Source organism: Lissotriton vulgaris, chromosome 2_1, assembly GCF_964263255.1.
Source record: "Lissotriton vulgaris chromosome 2_1, aLisVul1.2, whole genome shotgun sequence".
Taxonomy (NCBI): domain Eukaryota; kingdom Metazoa; phylum Chordata; class Amphibia; order Caudata; family Salamandridae; genus Lissotriton; species Lissotriton vulgaris.
The window spans coordinates 1525671025-1525692396 of NC_141687.1; the positions used below are offsets into that span (position 1 = coordinate 1525671025).

Genomic DNA, 21372 nt, shown 5'->3' on the forward strand with positions numbered 1-21372 from the left:
GGTCACCCTACCTTTGACATTTGAGGCCCGAAAACAGAGCCCCCTAGAGCCCCCTTTTGAGGCCCCCCCAAAAAACTGGGGGGCTCAGACCCCCCCACTTAAAGCCCTCACCCATACAAAGCCCTCTCCTTTGGGGCTTGTTTACAACAGCAGCAGCTGTGTGTAGGACAATCTCCATTCGCCCAGGTAGGTTCCCGCGGTCACAATAGTTCTTGGTCGTTGTGCTGATGCCTAGTCTACCACAGCCACATCCACACAGTGCAGGAACCCTCCATGCATGCCACAAACCGGATGCATCTAAAGTTGTCTTCTGGTGTCGGAGCAGTTGCAGCCACCAGGTAGCAAGGAAAAGGGATCCAAATACAGTGAGTTAGCATTAATGATCTCGTGAAATCTGAAACTTTGGAAGTCCTTTCCAGTGCAGTATTTAAAACATCTTCTTCGTTACACAAGAAGTCAAGGGTTTGGTAATGCTTAATGCTGCCCTGGGCAATACAATCCTGCCGACCCTACTGATTCACCCACTACAGTCATGAAGATTTTAGGGAACTAGGAACCCAGCTGCATTATCTCCATTTTTATCTCCATCTCCTCTCTATCTTCTGGACCTGTTACAAGTTGTGGAAAAAGACGATGCTCTATAGTAGTGATACTCAAAGTACAGTCCGCCTGACCTTTACATGTGCCCCCCCTCCCAGTCAACAGCAGCACTGGGCTGCTGTTTACTCGACTCAGCACTACCATTAACAAAATTAAATAAACAACAAGCACTTATTTAAAGGGTAATTGCAGTTAAGTAAAGGTAGAATAGCAGCCCGGAACTTTAGGGACACCTTCATTTTTAAAGACCGCAAACATGTAAAAATATGATACACTTTTGGAATTTTGAAAGAATATTTAATTAACCTATAGAATCATTTCACCTTAGTAAATCGGATTATAGCAGTGCTTTCAGAAGCACTTTTTTTTAAAGTGATAGTTTTCAAACTTGAATTTAGAAACACTTTTGACCCCCCCCCCACACCCTGACTAATAAAAATGCCATTAGTGATTGATTAAATCCAAACACAGGAGAAGGTTTTGTACAGCATGCATCCTGAAGTCATGTATTTCGAGGTCCTCTTATATATGATATTGACGACAAAGAGGGAAAATGTAACTAAAACAATGCCCAGGATCACAAGTGGTGAAGCCGGGATTCATCCCAATTTTTCTGGCTCCGCATTGTGCAATTCAGTGCAGCAACGAGATGTACATGCTGTGCTTCCCATCCACCCACTTTACGCCTCCTGCCGGCCGCTGGCCTTAATGCGGCCCTCGGTCACACCAAAGACCAAACTTTTCGCCCCCCAGGAAAATGTTTGCGAGTACCCACGCACTACAGCGATGGTGTCATTAGGGTCACGGCTCAGAAATATTTTTTACCGAATGCGCTATAATGTTTATTGGATTGAATGAATTCTCTGAGACGAGTTCTGGCATCCCTTGCAAATTTTCTGCTGAATAAAAATGTGGCAAGTAAATAAATAGCATAAGAAATACATCCTATTAAAATTCTGATTCACAGGAGCTCAAAACTGCTGCTGATCTACTGTTTCAACTTCTGCTGAGCAAGAGAACTCGTTTTACCGTCTGCAGCCTGTGCTGGCTGTCTGAAGCTGACGCTGATTCCCCACTGTGTCGTGGTGCTGCCTCCCCCTGACTCGCTGGTGTGAGCGTGAGCTGCACTCGGCACGCTCTGCCTGTCGCTCCCAGCTGGAGTCAGAGGGGTTGAGGCCAGGGTGCAAACAGCGAGAGCACCTAGCCTGGGGGACTGCGAGGACCAGAATCCTTAGCGGAGATCACCTGGTTCCTCTTCCCCCAGGCGAACCGCCCACGGACACGCCCCCAACGACCTGGATAAAGATTCGTGACACCCGCTTCGCGGGCGCCACTCACAGGAGCTCAAAACTGCTGCTGATCTACTGTTTCAACTTCTGCTGAGCAAGAGAACTCGTTTTACCGTCTGCAGCCTGTGCTGGCTGTCTGAAGCTGACGCTGATTCCCCACTGTGTCGTGGTGCTGCCTCCCCCTGACTCGCTGGTGTGAGCGTGAGCTGCACTCGGCACGCTCTGCCTGTCGCTCCCAGCTGGAGTCAGAGGGGTTGAGGCCAGGGTGCAAACAGCGAGAGCACCTAGCCTGGGGGACTGCGAGGACCAGAATCCTTAGCGGAGATCACCTGGTTCCTCTTCCCCCAGGCGAACCGCCCACGGACACGCCCCCAACGACCTGGAAAAAGATTCGTGACACCCGCTTCGCGGGCGCCACTCACAGGAGCTCAAAACTGCTGCTGATCTACTGTTTCAACTTCTGCTGAGCAAGAGAACTCGTTTTACCGTCTGCAGCCTGTGCTGGCTGTCTGAAGCTGACGCTGATTCCCCACTGTGTCGTGGTGCTGCCTCCCCCTGACTCGCTGGTGTGAGCGTGAGCTGCACTCGGCACGCTCTGCCTGTCGCTCCCAGCTGGAGTCAGAGGGGTTGAGGCCAGGGTGCAAACAGCGAGAGCACCTAGCCTGGGGGACTGCGAGGACCAGAATCCTTAGCGGAGATCACCTGGTTCCTCTTCCCCCAGGCGAACCGCCCACGGACACGCCCCCAACGAAACGTATATAGATAACATCTCGCATCCCGCGACGCGGGACGCGCGCGGGACCAAGCGCGGGGATAAGCCCGGGCAAAAGGGCGGGCCGTCTGTGGCCGTCCGGGGACGACCGAGGACGGGACGGGCCACCCCACTAACGCTCACTACAAGAGGAAACTCTTCTACTAAACTATTGATTCACACGTGTAAAAAACCCTCATTCCTTTACTGACCAACTGAGATAGTGTGATTAAGACAAGCCACAGCATATTATTAATACTATACATTACATCTATAAAACAGATTTCTGTCCCCAAGTATGAGGGCGCTAAAAAAACTACGCTCACGGACAATCTACATGAGGCGAATGGGGACGGACGCAGCTGTAAGAAAATCTGTAGACAAGTCACTAAAACCAGGACAAATATCAAGCACTCCTGCTATAAGTGAATACTTCTCTACCCTCTCCAAGAAAAAGTTTCTTTCCCCAAACTCTAATGATGATCAAAATAAGTTGGTTGAACCTGATCCGTTACATTTTTCTGACCAGAAATCCAACAAACAAGGTCAAATAACAATAGAGAGTAATTTGGCAAATTACTCTCCTTCGGAAGAATGTCAAAAATCTTGTCTAGTTGTGTCTCAAATAACAACTATAACACCTATAAAAAATCAGGACAACGACTTATTTTTCGACGTATCCGCAAATCATAACTCAAAGACCGAAGAAGAAAATAAAGAAATATTGCTAAGTCAAAGACATCCCCAAACCAGTTCGCCAGAAAAATCACATAACCTTTTTTCTAATCTGACCAATCTATCAGACCCAAATTTTATAAACCTAAACTCTGGAAATACTGCCTCTCCCATATCAAAAGCACTCTTCTCACTGCAAGAAATTCTGGATTCAGTACTAATACATCTTGAACACATTTTAGCTAACTCAGACGATACTTTAGACGTACAAATAGGAATACTTAAATTCCTGGTTGAAGAAAAAAAGAAAAAAGATCTAACTAAAGTCTCATCAAAACAAACCGGAGAAATCGAATCACAACAAACAGATGAATTTCATAAAAATGGAAGTGCCACCCCAAAACAACAGGAAGCAAGCACACAAACGAACGACGTATTAATAATCAACAATAAAACTAACGGATCAAAAAACAAAGAAAAACCTCCTATCACATATTCACTTAAAAAACTGTTCAAAGAAGAACTGGAAATCAAAGCTGAGAACAATACCAAACACTATCCGATTTTTTCGAATAAAGTATCCGATAACAATCGCGATCAGATCATCGGAAAAAATAAAACTGAGCTATCAGGAGTTACTGCTGAACAGGATTTCAACCAAAGAGAACAGTCTGAAAAAAGTAATACTAGGGAAAAAGTAAAGGGGAAGAAGAAGAGAAAACCTATGAGGAGAATACAGAGGAAAAAAGGGAATAGGCTCAAATTCCAAAAATGTAATCCTGTAAACCTGGTGAACACTCCAGTAATTCAAAAAACCTCATCAGAAAAACCCTTAAATCCTGAAGCAGATGAATTTTGTCCTCCGATAGAAAATAGACCTACATCGCAAAATAACATGGTCATAAAAAAACCATATGACAATAATTTCCAATCATGGGAAATAAATCCATCCAAACACATAACTATTGAAGAGCTATTTCCTTCAGATAAGGAGCCGTTTAATCGCGGTAAAATCATCAATCTATTACAAGAAATTCCATCCTTGAATTCTCTGACCAGCAAAGAAATTGACTTAGTTCTGTTTCCAATAAAAGAAAATAACAAACTAGTACAGGTATCCTTTTATTCACCGGTTTTGCCTGGAATAATAATCAGAGAGAAGGAAATTCTTCACAAAAATGGCTATGATGTAATCTCGGTGGAAGATTTCAAAACCAACAACTCAAATAATGGTATAATAGGACAAACCCACAGAAGAAAAGAAAACACCAGTTCTAATTGGGGAGACCTAGCATCAAGTACTATGAGGAAAGATCTACTTAAAATACAAGTAATTCAAGGAGAGAGGTCAGTCTGGTCTCGGAATCCCACCTCTAGCAACACTGAGAACTTAATAAAATCATGGGCATGGTTATCAGAAACCTTAAACAGCAAAACAATGGTAAATTCACAACAACGCGAAGTTTAGCAAAGGTCTGACGTTATTGTCCTGGAACCTGGCAGGGAAAACTGATATAAAAATGAAACAAGCAATTAAAAATTCCCCTGATATCATCGCCCTCCAGGAAACATGGTTAATCAATACCTTTACTCAAAGAGGATACTATGTATACGAAACACTGGCAAATAAATCAAGAAGGGGACATGCCAAGGGTGGTCTGGCAATATTATTAAAAGAAGATCACTCTTGGTCACAGGAAATAATTAACACAAACACAGACAATCTACAATGTTTAAAAGTATCCCTTAGAACCCATGCCTCAGCCAAACTAGAAAACATATTACTTTTCAATATTTACGCACCTCCAAGCAGTAATAATAATGATTTGCTATTTGACCGCCTAATGGAAATTATCACTCATATAATTGATGATCAATCTCACTTGCCATACCTCATAATGGGGGACTTGAATGCTAAAATTTCTAACTGCGAGATAAAGAAATGGGCTCGTCTCCTCAAAGAGGAATCTCTGGAATCATCACTCCCCGAATTCCCAAAAGGAACTAAATCGGATAAGAGGGGACGCGCACTACTAGCTTTTCTCTCTGGCATTAATGGGATTATATTAAACGGTAACATCAATGGTGATATACCAGCAACATACACACGGCAAGGATATGGATCTCCTTCAACTATTGATTACTTTATATGCGGGATCGAAGGAAAAGAACAAATGAGTCAACTTTCGATAATATTCACTGCAGAGAGTGATCACGCTCTTTTAAACCTTTCAACCCACTGGATTGCACCGTCCTCCTTTTATAACCAGCCACTATTTCTTACAGAAAAAACGGAAGTAAACACAACTAGGCGTCGCATTTACTGGGGGACAGAAAATCTGGAATATCTGCGGCAACTAATTACTGAAACCAATATATTGACCAACATATATTCAGATGACCCTGTAAAGAACTTTGAACATCTAACGAATAATCTCAAACAAGCTCTGCAAAGTAAGCTAGAATACCACAGACCAGCAAAAAGAAAATGGAAAAACAAGAATAAAAACTGGAATCAACCAGTCGTAAAACAAATCAATAGACTGATACGCGCCCAGTATCTGGAATTCTCGTCAGTAAACAAAAAGGAAATCAATAGATTAAAGAATCAAATACGACGAGAAAAAACTAAACAGAAAAAACTGAAGCAGGACTTTAATTGGACTGAAATCCAGCTGGCAGCTAAACATAATAATCAACGTAAATATTGGTCGCTGATCGCAACAATGACAGGATCCAAAAAAAAGCTGGAGGCTACACCTGTATCAGAAGAAAACTGGGACATATACCTACGTGAGCTATACAAAAAGAATCAATATTTTAAAAATGAAGAAGCAGGAGGAGAAAACGTGGAAACTAAAGATATTAAGATCAATAAAACGTCGGCAGTGTCAGTCTCTATGAATATCAGGAAGGCAAGGAGCACAGGTGCATCTGGCCCCGATCAGATACCTGTCAAAGTCTACCAAATTGACCATAAAGAGTGGGGAACGGTGCTCTCACCGCTATTTAACTATGTATTCGACAGTGGTCAAATGCCAAATTCCTGGAAAGGAAGTATCATAATCCCGATCTTCAAAAAAGGAAAAAGAAACACACCGGGAAATTATAGGCAAATTGCCCTCATGGACGCTGCTGGGAAGATTTTTGCAGCAGAAATCCTGGATAGGCTGAAAAATTGGGCTTTCTCATTTGGTCTAATTCCTAAATTTCAGTCCGGATTTCGCCCACACCATTCTGTCACTGACAATGTAGCAATCTTCCAAACTATTTTAGATAAGTACGTAACAGGGAAAAAACAAACTATTTACGCAGCGTTCATTGATTACTCGACAGCCTTCGATCGAGTGGATAGACCGACCCTGTGGTCAAAATTGAGAATAATGGGGATCCCGGAGCTGCTATTACATCTGATAGTAAATCTACACAGTGACACCTGGTGCCGCATCCAAATGGGAAGTGACAAGGGCCTATCGAAGGTAATACGAACATCAAATGGCCTGAAACAAGGGTGCCTCTTGGCTCCAATTTTATTCTCACTGTATTTAAGTGACCTACCTTCCCAACTGCAGCAAGGGATATGTACTCCTCCTAAGATAGCCACTGAATATATCCATTCCCTGCTGTATGCAGACGATATAGTCATGTTTGACCTAACACCTTTCGGACTACAAAATCTTTTAGATATTTTATATAAGTACTCAAGGAAAAATTACCTAATCCCAAATACGAACAAAACAAAAGTGGTTGCCTTTTCATATCAGAAGAAAAGGGTCCGGTACGAATGGAAGCTGGGAGGTGAGAAACTAGAACAAGTAAAGGAGTATACATATCTGGGTAGAATTTTCTCACAAAACATGAGCAACATCAATCAAATCAACCACCTGAAAAGGAAAAGTGATCTGCATGCTGGGGCCTTGTCACGCTTATATTCGGCCACTGGACATAGACATTTCTCTGCACTGATTCAAGTCTATCGAGCTAAAATCACACACCGGTCCTGTCCTATGCATCGGAATATATTCCTCTAAATCAATGGTCATATATGGATTTAGCAGAAGGAAGAATATTGAAAAAACTACTGAAGATTTCAACATCTACCCCAGTACAGGCATTGAGACTGGAATGTACCATCACGAGCGCATATGCTACAGCTATAGCGAGCATCATAAGGTGGGCCCATAATCTTCTTCTTTCAAAAGAAGGTACTTTAAGAAGATTGCTAAAAGTAGAGACATTCGAGAGTAGCTCTACTCATACTACCTTTACTAAAAATATGCGAGAGGCTCTACAGCTTGCAAAAGTCAATGTGGAAATTCTGTCTACGTGGTCACCAGCTCAACTCAAACTTTTTCTAAAAAACTTCACTCCCAAATTGAGCTATGAGATTGATCACTCTCATTGTAATAGACTATCATCATATAAATTTTATGCAGCCTCGCAGGAATACAAACAACGTCAGCCTTACCTAGAGTATACTCTTCAACATGGCGCAAGGCGTGCAATTATGATGTTGCGCCTTGGAACACTTCCTGTACAAACCCTTACTTCCTCTTGGAGGCCCGACAGCTCTGCTCTTTGTACCCTTTGTCAAGGAGGCAACCAAAATTTGGAACACTTATTTTTTATATGCCCTAATGCAGAAATTGTAAATGCAAGGTCAACATGTCTTAAGCCCATCTACCGGTCCTGCAGGATCACTAGCTCACAAGACTTTTTATCACTATGTAAAAGCCCCCCTAATGAATTCGTTTGTTACAGAATTTTTAAGTTTTTGAAAATCTCATTGAAAATGTATTAATATGGAATGTATAAATGTATATTTTATTTGTGGTCCTCGTAAGAGTACCGTAACAAAAATAAAAAAACTTTGAAACTTTGAAACTTTGATGGGAATTTCTCTGGTGCCTAAATTGTACTTTTATGCTCGTTTTCTTTAAATAAAAAAGTCAAAATATTTGACTTTTTTAAAGTATGGAAAGTAGCATGTATAATTTATTTATGTATATCGTGCCAGTAACATCCTTATTCAGTGAGTTTGATCAGCAGTCTCACAGTATGCAGGCAGCAGTATGTATTACATAGTGTAAGTGGGTGCTACTGCACTTGCCTTCTGCGGAAAGGTTCCATATCGGCTTGTATCTGTTGGCGGTCGGGGTAGGTATGCTAGCATGTGCTTCGCATTGGGGGTCTGTACCGGAGGGATGGAGTTCCGCCGCCCCCGTGCTTCCTCTAACTTCACCCGGTAGTCAGTGACGTGGTTGTGAAAGCACATTCCATTATCCTGCTGCAGCTCATGGCTGCTGCTGGTGAGAGCCATAGCCATGGCGAAGCTGACGGCTGCCTGCTACGACTATTCCAGATCATGAAACCCTCTCAGCCGTATCCTGCATCGAGAGAAAAGGGGACAGCGTTACTTTAGGCACGTGAAATAGTAAATGAATTGTTCAGATCAATCCCATTACCAGATTTATGTTATTACATTACAAGTATTCAAAAGTCACAAATTACACAAATTATCTTAGCCAAAAAACGTAAATCCTCCAGAATGCTGCTTGTGACACCAAAGAATGTCGTAAATTACACAGCTGAAATATTTGATGATATCATATGGAAGTTTACATTGCGTAGAATGGGGGAGATAACGTACAAGTAGGAATAGCCTCCACACTATTGGCATTCAAATGCCCTTTACTCACACCCAAGTACTCACTGGTTCTCCACTCATGCCTCACATAGCAGTGAGGTCTTCATCCAATGGCGGTTGCCCCTAGATGTTGCCCGGGCATCGACCTACTGCCTCGCTCTGCCACTACCGCTCGGCATGTTGCAGCTTTTGCATGTAAACAAACGATCCACAGATCGTTTGTTTGCATGCACAAGCTGCAACGTCACCTTGCCAGCACTAGCTGCATTGTGCATGTGTTAGCCGGTGGCTGTTGCAGCCCAGGCACAAATAGACACAATACATATGTTACATGCTGCACTTTTGTCATGCAGTGAGGGTTGTCAGATAAAGGAGCCTGAGGGCTTGTCAATAACACTCCCTCTTGCCCTACCAGAAGCTGGAATAGATAAATAGGCATTTGGCAAAGCCAACAGGTCTCGCCAGTGTAAGAGCTATTGGCTTTTCCAATGTATTATGGACAAGTTGTACACTGGCATGATGGCTGTTCAGCATGGCTAAAAATTAGTGGCGTAGAGGCGAGTGGTGCAGAGTGTCATAGAGTGGAATATCAAAGAGTGGAGTAGTGTATTGTAGAGCGCAGTGGCATAGATTGTCATGTATTGGAGTGGCATAAGTGGAGTCACGCTGGGTGGCATACAGTGGAGTAGCATAGAGTAGAGTGGATTGGTGTTGATGCATTGGCAATAGCATTGTAGAATGAAGTGGCATAGATTAGTGTGTTGTTTAGTAGAGTGAAGTAGTGTAGAGTGGAGCGGTGCAGAGTAGAGTAGCATAGAGTACAATAATGTAGAGTCCAGTGGTGTAGAGTGGCACAGAGTGTAGTGGCATAGAGTGGTGTACATTAGAGTAGCGTAGAGTGGTGCAGAGTAAAATATATAATGCCATAGAGGGCAGTAGCATAGTGTGAAGTGGCATGGGGTGGAGTGCTGCAGAGTGCAGAGGTGTAGAGTGGAGTGATGCAGAGTGGAGTGGCGTAGACTGCATTGGCATAGAATGCAGGAGTTCAAGAAAAATGGCACAGAGTTCAGTGGCGTACAATGCAGTTTTGCAGAGTAGAGTGTTGTAGAGTACAGTGGTGTTGATTGGCAAAGACTGCATTCGCGTAGAGTGGTATTGAGCCAAGTGGCATAGAGTGCAGTGTTATTGAGTACAGTGGTGCAGAGTAGAGTGCACTGGTGTAGAGTGCATTGATGTAGAGTACAGTGCTGCTGAGTGCAGTGGTGTCGATTGCCATTGAATGTACTGGAGTAGAGTGCATTGGAGCAGAGTGTTGCAGAGTATAATGATTCAGAGTGTAGTGGCATAGAATTCAGCCACATACATTGCAGTGTTGTAGAATGCAATGGCATAGATTAGAGTGGTGCATAGTAGAGTGGAGTGGTGCACAGTAGAGTGAAAGAGAGTGCAGTGGCATCGAGTGGTGCAGAGTGGAGTGGCATAGAGTGCAGTGGCATAGAATGGAGTAATGTGGAGTGTAGTGATGTATCGTGGTGTAGAATGCATTGGCATAGAGTGCAGTATTGCAGAGTAGAGTTGCGTAGAGTTCAGTGGCAGAGTACAGTGGTGCAGAGTAGAGTGCAGTGAAATAGAGTGCAGTGGTATAGAGTAAAGTTGTGTAGAGTGCATTGGTAAGGAGTGCAGTGGTTTAGAGTAGAGTGCCATGGAGTGGAATGATGCAGAGTGGAGTAGAGTGGCGTAGATGCAGAAACATAGAGTAGATTGTTTTGGAGTAGAGTTAAGAGGGGTAGAGTGGAGTGGTGGGAGTGGTGCCAGGTACAGTGCAGTGATGTAGACTAGATTGGCATAGAGTAAAGTGGTGTAGAGTACAGTGGCGTAGAGTGCAGTGGTGCAGAATAGATTAGAGTGGCTTACATTGGATTAGCATAGAGTGCAGGGGCATAAGGTTGAGTATAACAGAGTAAAGTGCATTGGCATAGTGTGTCTCTGGCATAGAGTGCAGTGACGTAGAGTACATTGTTGCTGAGTGGTGTAGAGTAAAGTGGCATAAAGTGGAGTTGTGCAAAGTAGATTGGGGTGGACTAGACTGGAGTCGAGGTCTAGACTGGAGTTGTGTAGAGTACTGTGAAAAATAGTGCAATGGTGTGGAGCAGAGTGACGTAGAGTGCATTAGCATAGAGTACAGTGGAGTACTGCAGAGGTGTATAGTTGTGCAGAGTAGAGTGGAGTGGCAAAAAGTGAAGTATGTATGGTGTGGTAGCATACAGCCATTCCAGACAACACATTTTCAATTGAAACGACCATTGCATTTACACAGACATACAGTTTTACTAATAAAACTATAGAGTGCACAAACGATAATGTGTAGAAATTGCATCACCTAGTTTAATGATTTGTTTTGATCATATTAAAGCATTTGTGTCCACCACACTTCAGAATTAACGAAAAATGTGCTTTGTATTCCTAATTCTGATATATTCTGAAATACTTGCAAGGTTAATTTAAATGTTGTGTGCTAGAATAAAAACATTTCCTATCCCCAGTATCCATTAAGATTGTCGCATACATTCTCTCACTTTGAAGTCAGAAAAGAAAAGTAAACACCCACCTCCCTCTGAAGACAAAGCAAGATATTTGATTGCAGTCTTTGAATGCACATCAAATGTGACAAGATAAGAACAAGATTTACAGGCCTGTTAACAGAAAGGGGCATTCATGGAAGAATACAAGGGGAGTTGGTGTGAAAAAGCTTGGCTCCTTGGAAGGTAAAAACTCATTCTGGAGAGCCTAAATCACAAGCAAGCAAATAGTAAGCCAGATAATGTGAGTTACAAACCACAAAGCCATTGGTAGGCAATTCTCAGGGAAGATTTCTAAATGACCCCCAAGAGGTCCTTAGCAAACCAGACAGCTCTGCTGTCATGTAGGCTTTGTCCTATAAAGGTCTACCTCAGTACCTTCAACCCTATTCAGGCTTCTGATTAGGTGGAAGCTTCTGTGCATGCCTCTAGTATTTCTGCAGATGGGTGGGGGAGCCTGTAATTGAGGGCCTGCTCAAGGTAAGTTTTATGTTTAGCAGCCTGAGTGTGTGTATGTCTGTGTGCTGGGGAGAGCATGTTTATTTCTGTGTGACTATCTTTGCGTGTGTGTATGTATGTTTGCTTGTATGCCTCAGTGTGTGTTAAAGTGTGTGTGTGTGTTTGTATGTGGGTGTGTGTGTGCCACTTGAGCCGGTGAAGGTACTCGGTCCTGGGGTAGGCAAGCTCTGAGGCCAGGCGCTGGAGAGTGCTTTTGGGCTTCAAGAAGGCCCGCAACTTCCAAAATCCTGACACTGCCTTCATCTCACCTCCTAGTAGAAATATACCCTACTTACATCATTGTACTGCTTGCTTGTTACACATTCATACTACTTATATTACTAAAGTGCCATACAAACCTGTGCAGTTTAGCCACCTATGATATTTATTACCACTCATTGTCATCCAATAACCTTAAAATTAAACCAGGAAAATGTAGGTGTTGGTGCTCGGTGCCCTGCCTTCAATCTGGTATTCAGTCTGATGGCTCACCCCTCGGGGAGAAGCTCAGTTGCCTGCCGTCATGGACTGTAATATGGCCTTTCTTTTTGGTTCCTTCTTTTTCATAACAATTCAAATTAACAAATTGGCTTCAACTTTGAGAGTGTGCAGGTGCGTGGTTTACAATCTCTCATCTGATGGATCTTTTTAAGTTGATTGAAACTCAAAGGAAGTTAGCAGTAATAAAACATTTAAACTTTTGTGAAGCCCATATGGCCCCACAATAAGGACCAGGAATCAGTAATTGAAGTTAAGTAGTTTTATTGCCAATTAATAATCGTACCAGTATCTATGCATATCAAGAGAATAACAAAAAGATACAGAATTACAACTGGCAAACTAAAATATCACAATAGGTTCACTCTTAGTAGAGTAAGATATGAAATAATCACAGAAATACACAAACTGAGAATTAGAAATAGGTGTTCTTTAACCCCTTTACCGCGGCGACGATTTTCCCGCGGTGCAGGCGTTTCCATGCGCGGGTGGGGCCGCGTCGGCCATTGGCCGACGGCAGCACTGGGGAGGTAGTGCTGCCGTCGGTCAATGGCCGACGGCAGCAACTAAAGGGTTAAAGAAACTCATATTCTCTCTCCTAAACATGAATACATTCTAAAATGCTTCTACTCAAGGCTATAAGTTTAGAATAAGGATGGTTTGTAGAGTGGGGCCTCAAGAAAATTCAGAAATGCAAGAAGGTGTCAGCATAGTGAAGACTCCAGTAAAAGCATCCCAGAATTGGAATAAGTGTTAAGCATGAAGTTTCACACTTGCAAGAATAAAGGAAGTAGGGAGGTCTCTAACCCTCAAAGTCTAAGGAAATATGCTCTCTTCTAGTGGCATGAACATTAATTAAAGCCAATAAAACTTCAACAATAATCATATCTCTTCTCACACCACCAGGAACCAATCATTTCAGTTGTAGTGTTGAGCATTTGCAACATTACCAGACTTTCCCATCACACAGAACATTGACAGTTACTGTAAACTTGAGCATTCCTCATTACTGATATGCGATTAATAGGAGACTTCATCTGCTCATTTTTGCTTCACGTTTCTTGCCAAGATTTCTCTTCTTGGGTCTGACTACCAGTAAACTAAAACAAACAAAACGACTCCTTTACTCTAACTAAAGAAACCTTGAGAACGCACTTGCAAAAGAAAGAACAAGCTAACCTAGCAAAATACATTTCAGAATTAAAGCCTTTAGTCAGGTTAACTTTAACTAAACATTTAAACGTACACTTCAAATACATGGTTATGCTTGTGCTCATGTAACTCAAGAACCAATGCAAACGTGAGTAAAAGCATACATGTTTACACTTTCAAATAAGACTTTCAGAGTATATGCAAATGTGTCTTAAAATATAAATTCGAACGTAAATACAGAATACATCTTCATGTTTAACTAAATAGGAATGCACTTGTTTATAACACTCTAGTTTCTACAGTATATACATTTCATTATTGCATTTATATGATCAAACATGTTTATAATAAAGTTTGGTACACAGTAAATATAGTGCCATATGTAGGCACATAAGGGCATTTCTGTGAAGTGTAAGTTTGGGGTCTAAAATGCGCTACTCCAACTTCGACTGCCTTTCTAATTTTTAAAAGTGTGTGGAAAACTTAGGTTTTTTACATTAAAAGTTTTTGCAAATAATGGACATTAACAAGCTAATGTGGCCTCTTTACTTATGACTTTGATCTGTACTACATATTACTTGATGCATTCAAACTTTTAACCGTTAATAAACCTTTATGGTTTCAAAACATAATCAATCAAACAAACTCTCTTTATTCGATTTATCCAAAACATAATAATTCTCTGTCTTTCGTGTGGAACCTAATGTGCTTCACGTTTAATGAATGTATTGATTTGTTGACCAGCCTCAACTCTGAACTTTGATTTATCAGATAGCGCTTTGTGGGTCCCTAAATTTGCACAAAGAAAAGCGCTAACAGATGGCATAATGCATCTCAAACGTGGTTAATGTCTCGTTCACCATGTGACAAGTGTATTATAGCCCATGGCACTTGTTATATGGCTCATGGATAACCGTCATTTTTTGATAGAGCATCTCATCTGTCAATCTGGCCCATGATCTTTTCTTCTGCTACACTTTATTAAACTGTGGTAAAACTGCCATTTGCATGCGCTTTGATTTTGGAAACTTTATATATTTTGCATCCCTAAATACCTACCTGTGGAGCTTCAGTTATTAAAACAAATGACGGGACCGACATTCTGCTTCTGCGATTGTGCTAGATCATTGGCTTAACGAAACAGGAGGAGGCTCCCCTGCATGGTACAAGGAGGGCCCCCCTCTAGACTCAATCAGGAGCTCTTAGGCAAGAGAACTATGCTGAGGGGGCCTCCCACACTGCGGGGACTGCGGGGGCCTATGTTACACCACTGTGCTAAATCAGACTGTAGTTTCACCTTTTGTGAAGCATGTTTTCCTTTTATATTCCATCACACTCTTTATCTCTCCTCCTTTGTCTTTCTAAGAGTACCTACATTTTGTTACCCTTGCTCTAGATGTAGAAAATGTTCTTTGACAAATGTAAACCCTGAGGGACTCATTTACGATTTTTTGGTGCCGGGAAACGCCATAAGCAATCTTGCGGTGCTGCCCTCTGCCAAAAAAAAGGGCTGTAGCTATTAGATATGGTCCATTCTTGTCCTTTTCCCCGTGCTGGCACACAATGGGTCGCCATGCGCCAAAGCAGGCACCCTTGCGCCATGGTGCAAGGGTGTCTGGGTTGTGGGGGTGATTGTTTTTGTACAGGAAGGGGTACCTTCCTGCACAAGAAACAATCACAAGAGGTGTTTTCCTCTTTCTATGTGTGCTGTAGAACGCAGCACACATGGAAAGACTAAAAAGGATATTTCTCCTTGTTGCGCCTCCCTAACGCCACCACTGGAGTGGCGTTACAATTTAACGCATTCCCAAGTTTACATTTACTTGTAAATCTGGGAATGCTTCAGATTCCATGAGTGCTGTGTGAAAGGGGCACATATTTATAAGGCCATGAAAAGCTACGCAAAGTAAGTGCAGCAGGTACAGTGGCAACCAGCCTAGGGGTGTGAGGAGCCCTCTGCACCTCCGTTTTGACTGTCTTTTAATACCAATGAAGAGTGCAGAGGGCTGATGAGCCATTCTTGCATTGGAGACCTATGCCACTGTCCATAAACAGATACACCCCTGCAGTTTGCCATTTCTGTTTAGGTTCTAATTTGAATCTATTCCCTTTGGCCTCCTTTGCACATTAGGGCTGTACTTGCACTTTGCTATACGCCTTTTCAAGATGTGTCCTTAGTTTGGCCCATGCATCTTACATTTGTCACTTAATATCATTTAGAAAACGTATGTGTGTTGCAATAGGAAAAAGGGAATGTGTACAGTGTTGCGTTCTGTCATGAGGTGTCATCAGTAATGTCACAACAATAAATGTAATGGCTTTAGAAACGTCATGAATTTGATGTGTCACAGTTATTAGGTCTTGCATTGACTCCTAATCTTACCCTCACCTCCACTGCATTTTCTGACTAAATATCCTTGAAGGTCTGCAGATATTGGCGGGAATTCTCAAAAGGTGACTGATATGCATGGTAGAAGCCTTTCTATCCTCCACTTTCTGGTTGTTTCAGCCTTGATGTGCAATCAACAACACGTTTTTTCTTTGACGTTGATGATTTTGTATTGCAACACAGTTACAAGTTATATGTAGAAATCTGTTTATTCGCTGCTGAGGTAGCCACAGTGGGAAACACACTTTGTTTCGCACTGTTATGTCATGAATGAAATCCAGGATACGCTGACAGGCTCTCAGATAGCCTGTGATTAGAGCACTGACTCTGCTCACTCGAGAGCAGGGAGCACAGCTTAAGTCAGGGAAGTAGAAGGAAGGCAAAGGGAGGGGTAGGGGTGGCTGGCAGGAGACAAGGCATTATTTTTTTTATCTTTCGGAGGTGGAGCCTTATTATGTATGGCTCCCCTAGTATTCCTCTGCCAATGCCTAGATGATTTAAGTATGGGCAGGTAATTTCGGGCGAACGGTCATGACATAAAATTATAGATGCATAAAAAGGGACTAATGATGATGTTTTCCACTGCCAGATTCTGAGTGACATCATAGACAAAGCGAGTTTTGATTTTGCCGATTTGATGTCACTCAGAACCCCATAGCGAACAACATACCCCGTTATTCACTGTAACCCACCGATGATTCTATGTAAAATACACGGGACCCTCAAATCTCTGTATAAAAGGGCTATTCTAATATCCTTACTACAGTCGATTAGTGATGTTTCTATTCCCATGTAATAACAAAATGACATAGCAGCACAACTGTTATACGTTGTGACCATTCAGTTGTTACATCATAATGCCTCCTACCAGCATCCAAGGTGAAAGGCAGGTCACAGAGTATACATACAGCGCTTTTCTTTCTTCTAATATCTGTATCTATAATGATCCGATATCAACACAAAGGAGAAATTTAGGCAACATGTTAATTTGTTTTGCACTGTAGACTTGCTTACAAAAAAAAATTCTGTTTGTTCTGAGCCACAGCCTTAATTTTTTTAATGAGATTTACAGTACACCTATTGTACTACATTTGAATATGTCTGCATGGCCTTCCTACATGGATTGTTGATGGCGTCTGGGCATAAAGACGCATTTGCCCTTTTGCTGTTGGGAAACAGTACGCCATCTTTAATAATCATTTTCACTGTACTGGGTTGACACTTGGCAAGGCTGGACGCTCAAATTGCACTATTATAAGAAATGACTCAACATATTGTGCAATCATCCTCAACAAATGCTGACTTACACAGCCCAGTGATCCAAGCATCAGGAATGTCAAGGCTGCTCAAGGTTTGAATTCTACTTTCCCAAACAGCTCACGAGTTCAGGGGGGCAAATGCTAATCCTGAGTCAGGGTAGACGCAGGACATGGTTATTGAATATGAAGATCAACATCTTTGCACTTTCATCCTTCATACTCCTAATGATACTGATAGTCCACATAATAAGTATGCCATTTCAGCTTCTTATAATAACACAGCCACAGGAAGAGTGGAATGTGAGGAGATAGCTGAGCCTGAGGCCAGGGGTAACCACCTCAAGAATTTCAGCAACTTTTGGGACAAACCCCTCTGCATGTACAAGAAGACCATTATTCGGGTGGCCCAGGACTGTCTAGAGGATGGGCAGCTTTATTTTTCAAAGGGACAACACTAAATGAACACAATATAGCAGGAAACGGCTTTCTACCGCAGCTCAAACCACGCTATGCCTTACCAGCGTGGCCCCAACCACGGATGCGTTTTTTCAATGGATTCCTTTGTCACGCAAGTCGTTCGAACGACTTGCAGTAAGGAAAGTGTTGTTGGATTGTTGATGGACTTTAAGTCTAACACTTTCCCTGCTGTTGCACAGGCTGGAGTTGGAATAGTAAATTATACTAATACAACTCCAGTGCTTTCCCTAAGGCAAGTTGATATAAGGACTTACATTGTAACAGAATGCACTGTAAAGACGAATTTGTTGTTCAGATCGCATCATTAAGGCAGGTGTGATTAACGCCTGTGTGGTTACGACATACAACTCAGTAAAGCTAGTAGGTCCTTCAAACAAGCAGTGACCGCTGACCCTGGTGCCGAGCTTTCTCCTAGCATTGTTTAAATTTCCAGAGCAGAGTGTGTGTCACCCCTGCCTCAACCCTTAGCACAGGGCCAGCTGAAGACACTGATTATAATATGGACTCTATCAGTCTTTCCAAGCTGAATGCTACTCCAATCAGAGTAGTACGTTTAAAAGAGGTCGAAAGGAGATTGGCTTAAAATATGCCCCAAATACTAAATCGGGCAGTACAACCAAAATTGATTCAGTAAATAACTCAGCCATCATACTAAACCATCAAAGTGATTTAAGATCTCTTGGGATATAGTAGAAGCAAGCAATGCTTAGGCATTTGATTATCACTGATGCATAGGCTGAAACCACTATTAGATAGGACTGGTGTAAGCAGTGAAATAATCCCACAAATTACTAACTTTCTTCAACCAAACTTTGGGGCATATGTACAAGTCCTTAGCGCCACTGGAGCGTCACTTTTTTTTACGCTCTAGTGGCAGTATGCCCTGTACCATATTTACAAAGTGTCATTAAGCCACTTTTTGAGGCTTAACGCTGCTTTGAAATATGCTACCCTTTTACACAGGTATCTGCGTGAAAGGAGAATGCAATGGGTGTTGCTGTGGGCATTCCACCTCAACACCCATTGCTTTTTGATGATGCCCCAGATTTACGAGAAGGTGTAAATCTGTGGCAGTGCCAAAAACTAACACCATGTAAGAGCAGATGTTAGAATGGTGCACAAGGAGAAATGCTTTTATTTCTCCTTGTTTTACTTTTTCTATGTGTACTCCAGAAGGAAGAATGCAGCACTTACAGAAAAAGCAAAAACGAGGAGAAGTAAAATAATTTCTCCTCGTGTGCCATTCTAAGGCCTGCTCTTGCATAGTGGTAGTTTTTGGCACTGCCATAGATTTACACCTCCTTGTAAATCTGGGGCAGTGTCAAAAAGTAATGGGTGTTGCGGTGGAATGACCACAGCAACACCTATTGCACGCCCCTTTCACACAGGTACCTGCCTAAAAGAGTAGCATATTTAGAAAGCAGAGCTAAGCCACAAAAAGTAGCTTAATGCCATATTGTAAATATGGTGCAGGGCATAACGCCACTGAAGCGTAAAAAAAAGTGATACTACTATAGCGCTAGGGGCTTGTGCATATGCCCCTGAGTGTTTTAGAGGGACCACCAGCAAGATGTAATATATATTTGGCTTTTTTAGTAAATTACTATCTCACCGAAGACAAAGGAACATGAAATCCTCTTGCATGTATACTGATAAATAATGTCATCAATTGTCTGAAAAATATTTCCAACTTCCTCACTGGTGATTTCAACTATTTTTTATTTGGGACAGAAAAAAGATGTTGATTTCACCACATATAATAAGTAATGGTATACTGCTCCCTCTGTGTTCCACAATTCAGGTTGCTGCCACGGTTAAATGGCTTTACTTTGAGCATTTGTGCCTAAATTTTAAATCTTTGAATGGGAGATTTCTCCTGGATCAACATGCCCAATTCCCCGATATATCGCCCTCCGAGTTATGTGATGGCTTATAACAAAGTCCTAGCTCTCCCTAGACAGGCCAGGAGAGCAAGAGTAAGGCTGGAGCTAGGTCTCACCTGTCCGGACGTTACTTGCTCAGGTGATCTATTAAAATACTACATTAGGACTACGCGAGCCTCAGAATTGTCATTAAAAAGGCAAATTAAAACGTTCTTTGAAGAGGAGGGTTCTCCATGGCAGGTGCAGTTGGCAGCAGCCACTAGATGACTGGATATTAATTTCCAAAATGTGCACAACCCTGACATCCAAGTAATTGCCTGGAGAAAAACAGTGAATACTCAGGCCAAGAGGATGCCTTTTGAAAGGGACCTGGAAAGCTTAGATCAACAATTCAATCTTTCCTCACTGGACTCCTCATACATCATGGGAAAACCGCAGCCCTACCTTGAGCAAGTTCAGACATTCCTGGCTCGGGAAGAATCACCTACATGAGACTTCTAGCTCTACCTATCACGGATTTCAATTCAACCTGGGCCCAGCAGGACAATTCAGTGGCCTGCCGACTCTGCAGCTAACACCGTGAATCTTGGCTGCACCTGTTGTGCTTCTGCCCAAAGTAAGTTAGTGAGCGGCAGTGCTTGATTCTCCCCATCTGTAGGTCGCATGGCCTTCATAGTAGCAGAGAAGTTTCAGACCTGTGCTTCTCCGCTACAATAACTCAAACTGTGGCCCGACTAGGGAAATTCATAGACGCAATCCGGGCCGCACTGAAACTGAAAACTGAGACTTAAAAGCAATCAGTAAAAACAATCAGTCAGCCATCAAGCAAGAGAGACTATGATAAAACTTGTCCTCAAGTCCCATGCACAGCACTTTACTGCTAGATAGGATAATAGTTCTATCAATAGTCCTTTTCACTCTTATCTAAATTGTGTGAGATTTTAAACATGCCTTGGTTCATTGATAGAATATTGTAACAATTTTAATTAATTGAACAATAAAGTTTCATTCATTCTGTGCTGTTCTGGATTACACCTATATATAAGGCTGGTTTGCTGATCAAATCAGAGAATATATGATTACTCACAGGTTTGAAAGTAATAATGTCCCACCACATATTGCCTTCTCCTAAATAAAAGTGCCTGTAATAGAAATGAAAATGGTTCTTCTATCTGTTTCCTCCATAATAATTATGTTATGAAGTGGACTCAGGCCAATTTAGCTAACATTCTAAATAGGTCCAAACATTTTAATGAGACCTCCCTCTAGGTCAGTGCTGGAAAATGAAACTTTGGACCAAAGATGAAAGCGCTAAATATTGATGCTATGTTACAGTATTTTAAAGAAAAGCTCCATGAATCAGACAAGAAGTGAATACAAATTGGCAACTTCTTTGAATACATAAAACAAATGCCTACTAGTACTCAAACGGGGCTGTAGCCGGCAGCCTAAGATTTTTTTTAACATATTTCTGGATGACCTATGTTCTTTTTTTGCCTGGGTAAATTGCTACCCTCCTAAACTCTATAGTAAAACAAGCACCAATCATGGCATATGCCGGGACTTTAATAGCGGATATAGCCCTGCTACGAAAGGCTATAAGGCTATTAGAACATTCTGCCACTAGAGGGCAGAATGTTCTAACAAATAAAACAAGGCCTTCAGGGAGCGCGAG

General features: G+C 42.1%; 1 protein-coding gene across 1 annotated transcript in view; it reads right to left on the reverse strand.

Annotated features, from left to right (window-relative positions):
* Window positions 1-21372, reverse strand: part of LOC147732841 (G protein-activated inward rectifier potassium channel 4-like) — a 259916-nt gene that overhangs the window by 79919 nt on the left and 158625 nt on the right. Inside the window, exon 2 of the mRNA XM_086958872.1 lies at window positions 8426-8702. Coding sequence (XP_086814998.1) covers window positions 8426-8641 — 216 coding nt within the window. The 5' untranslated portion in view covers window positions 8642-8702. The remainder of the gene's footprint in view (window positions 1-8425; window positions 8703-21372) is intronic.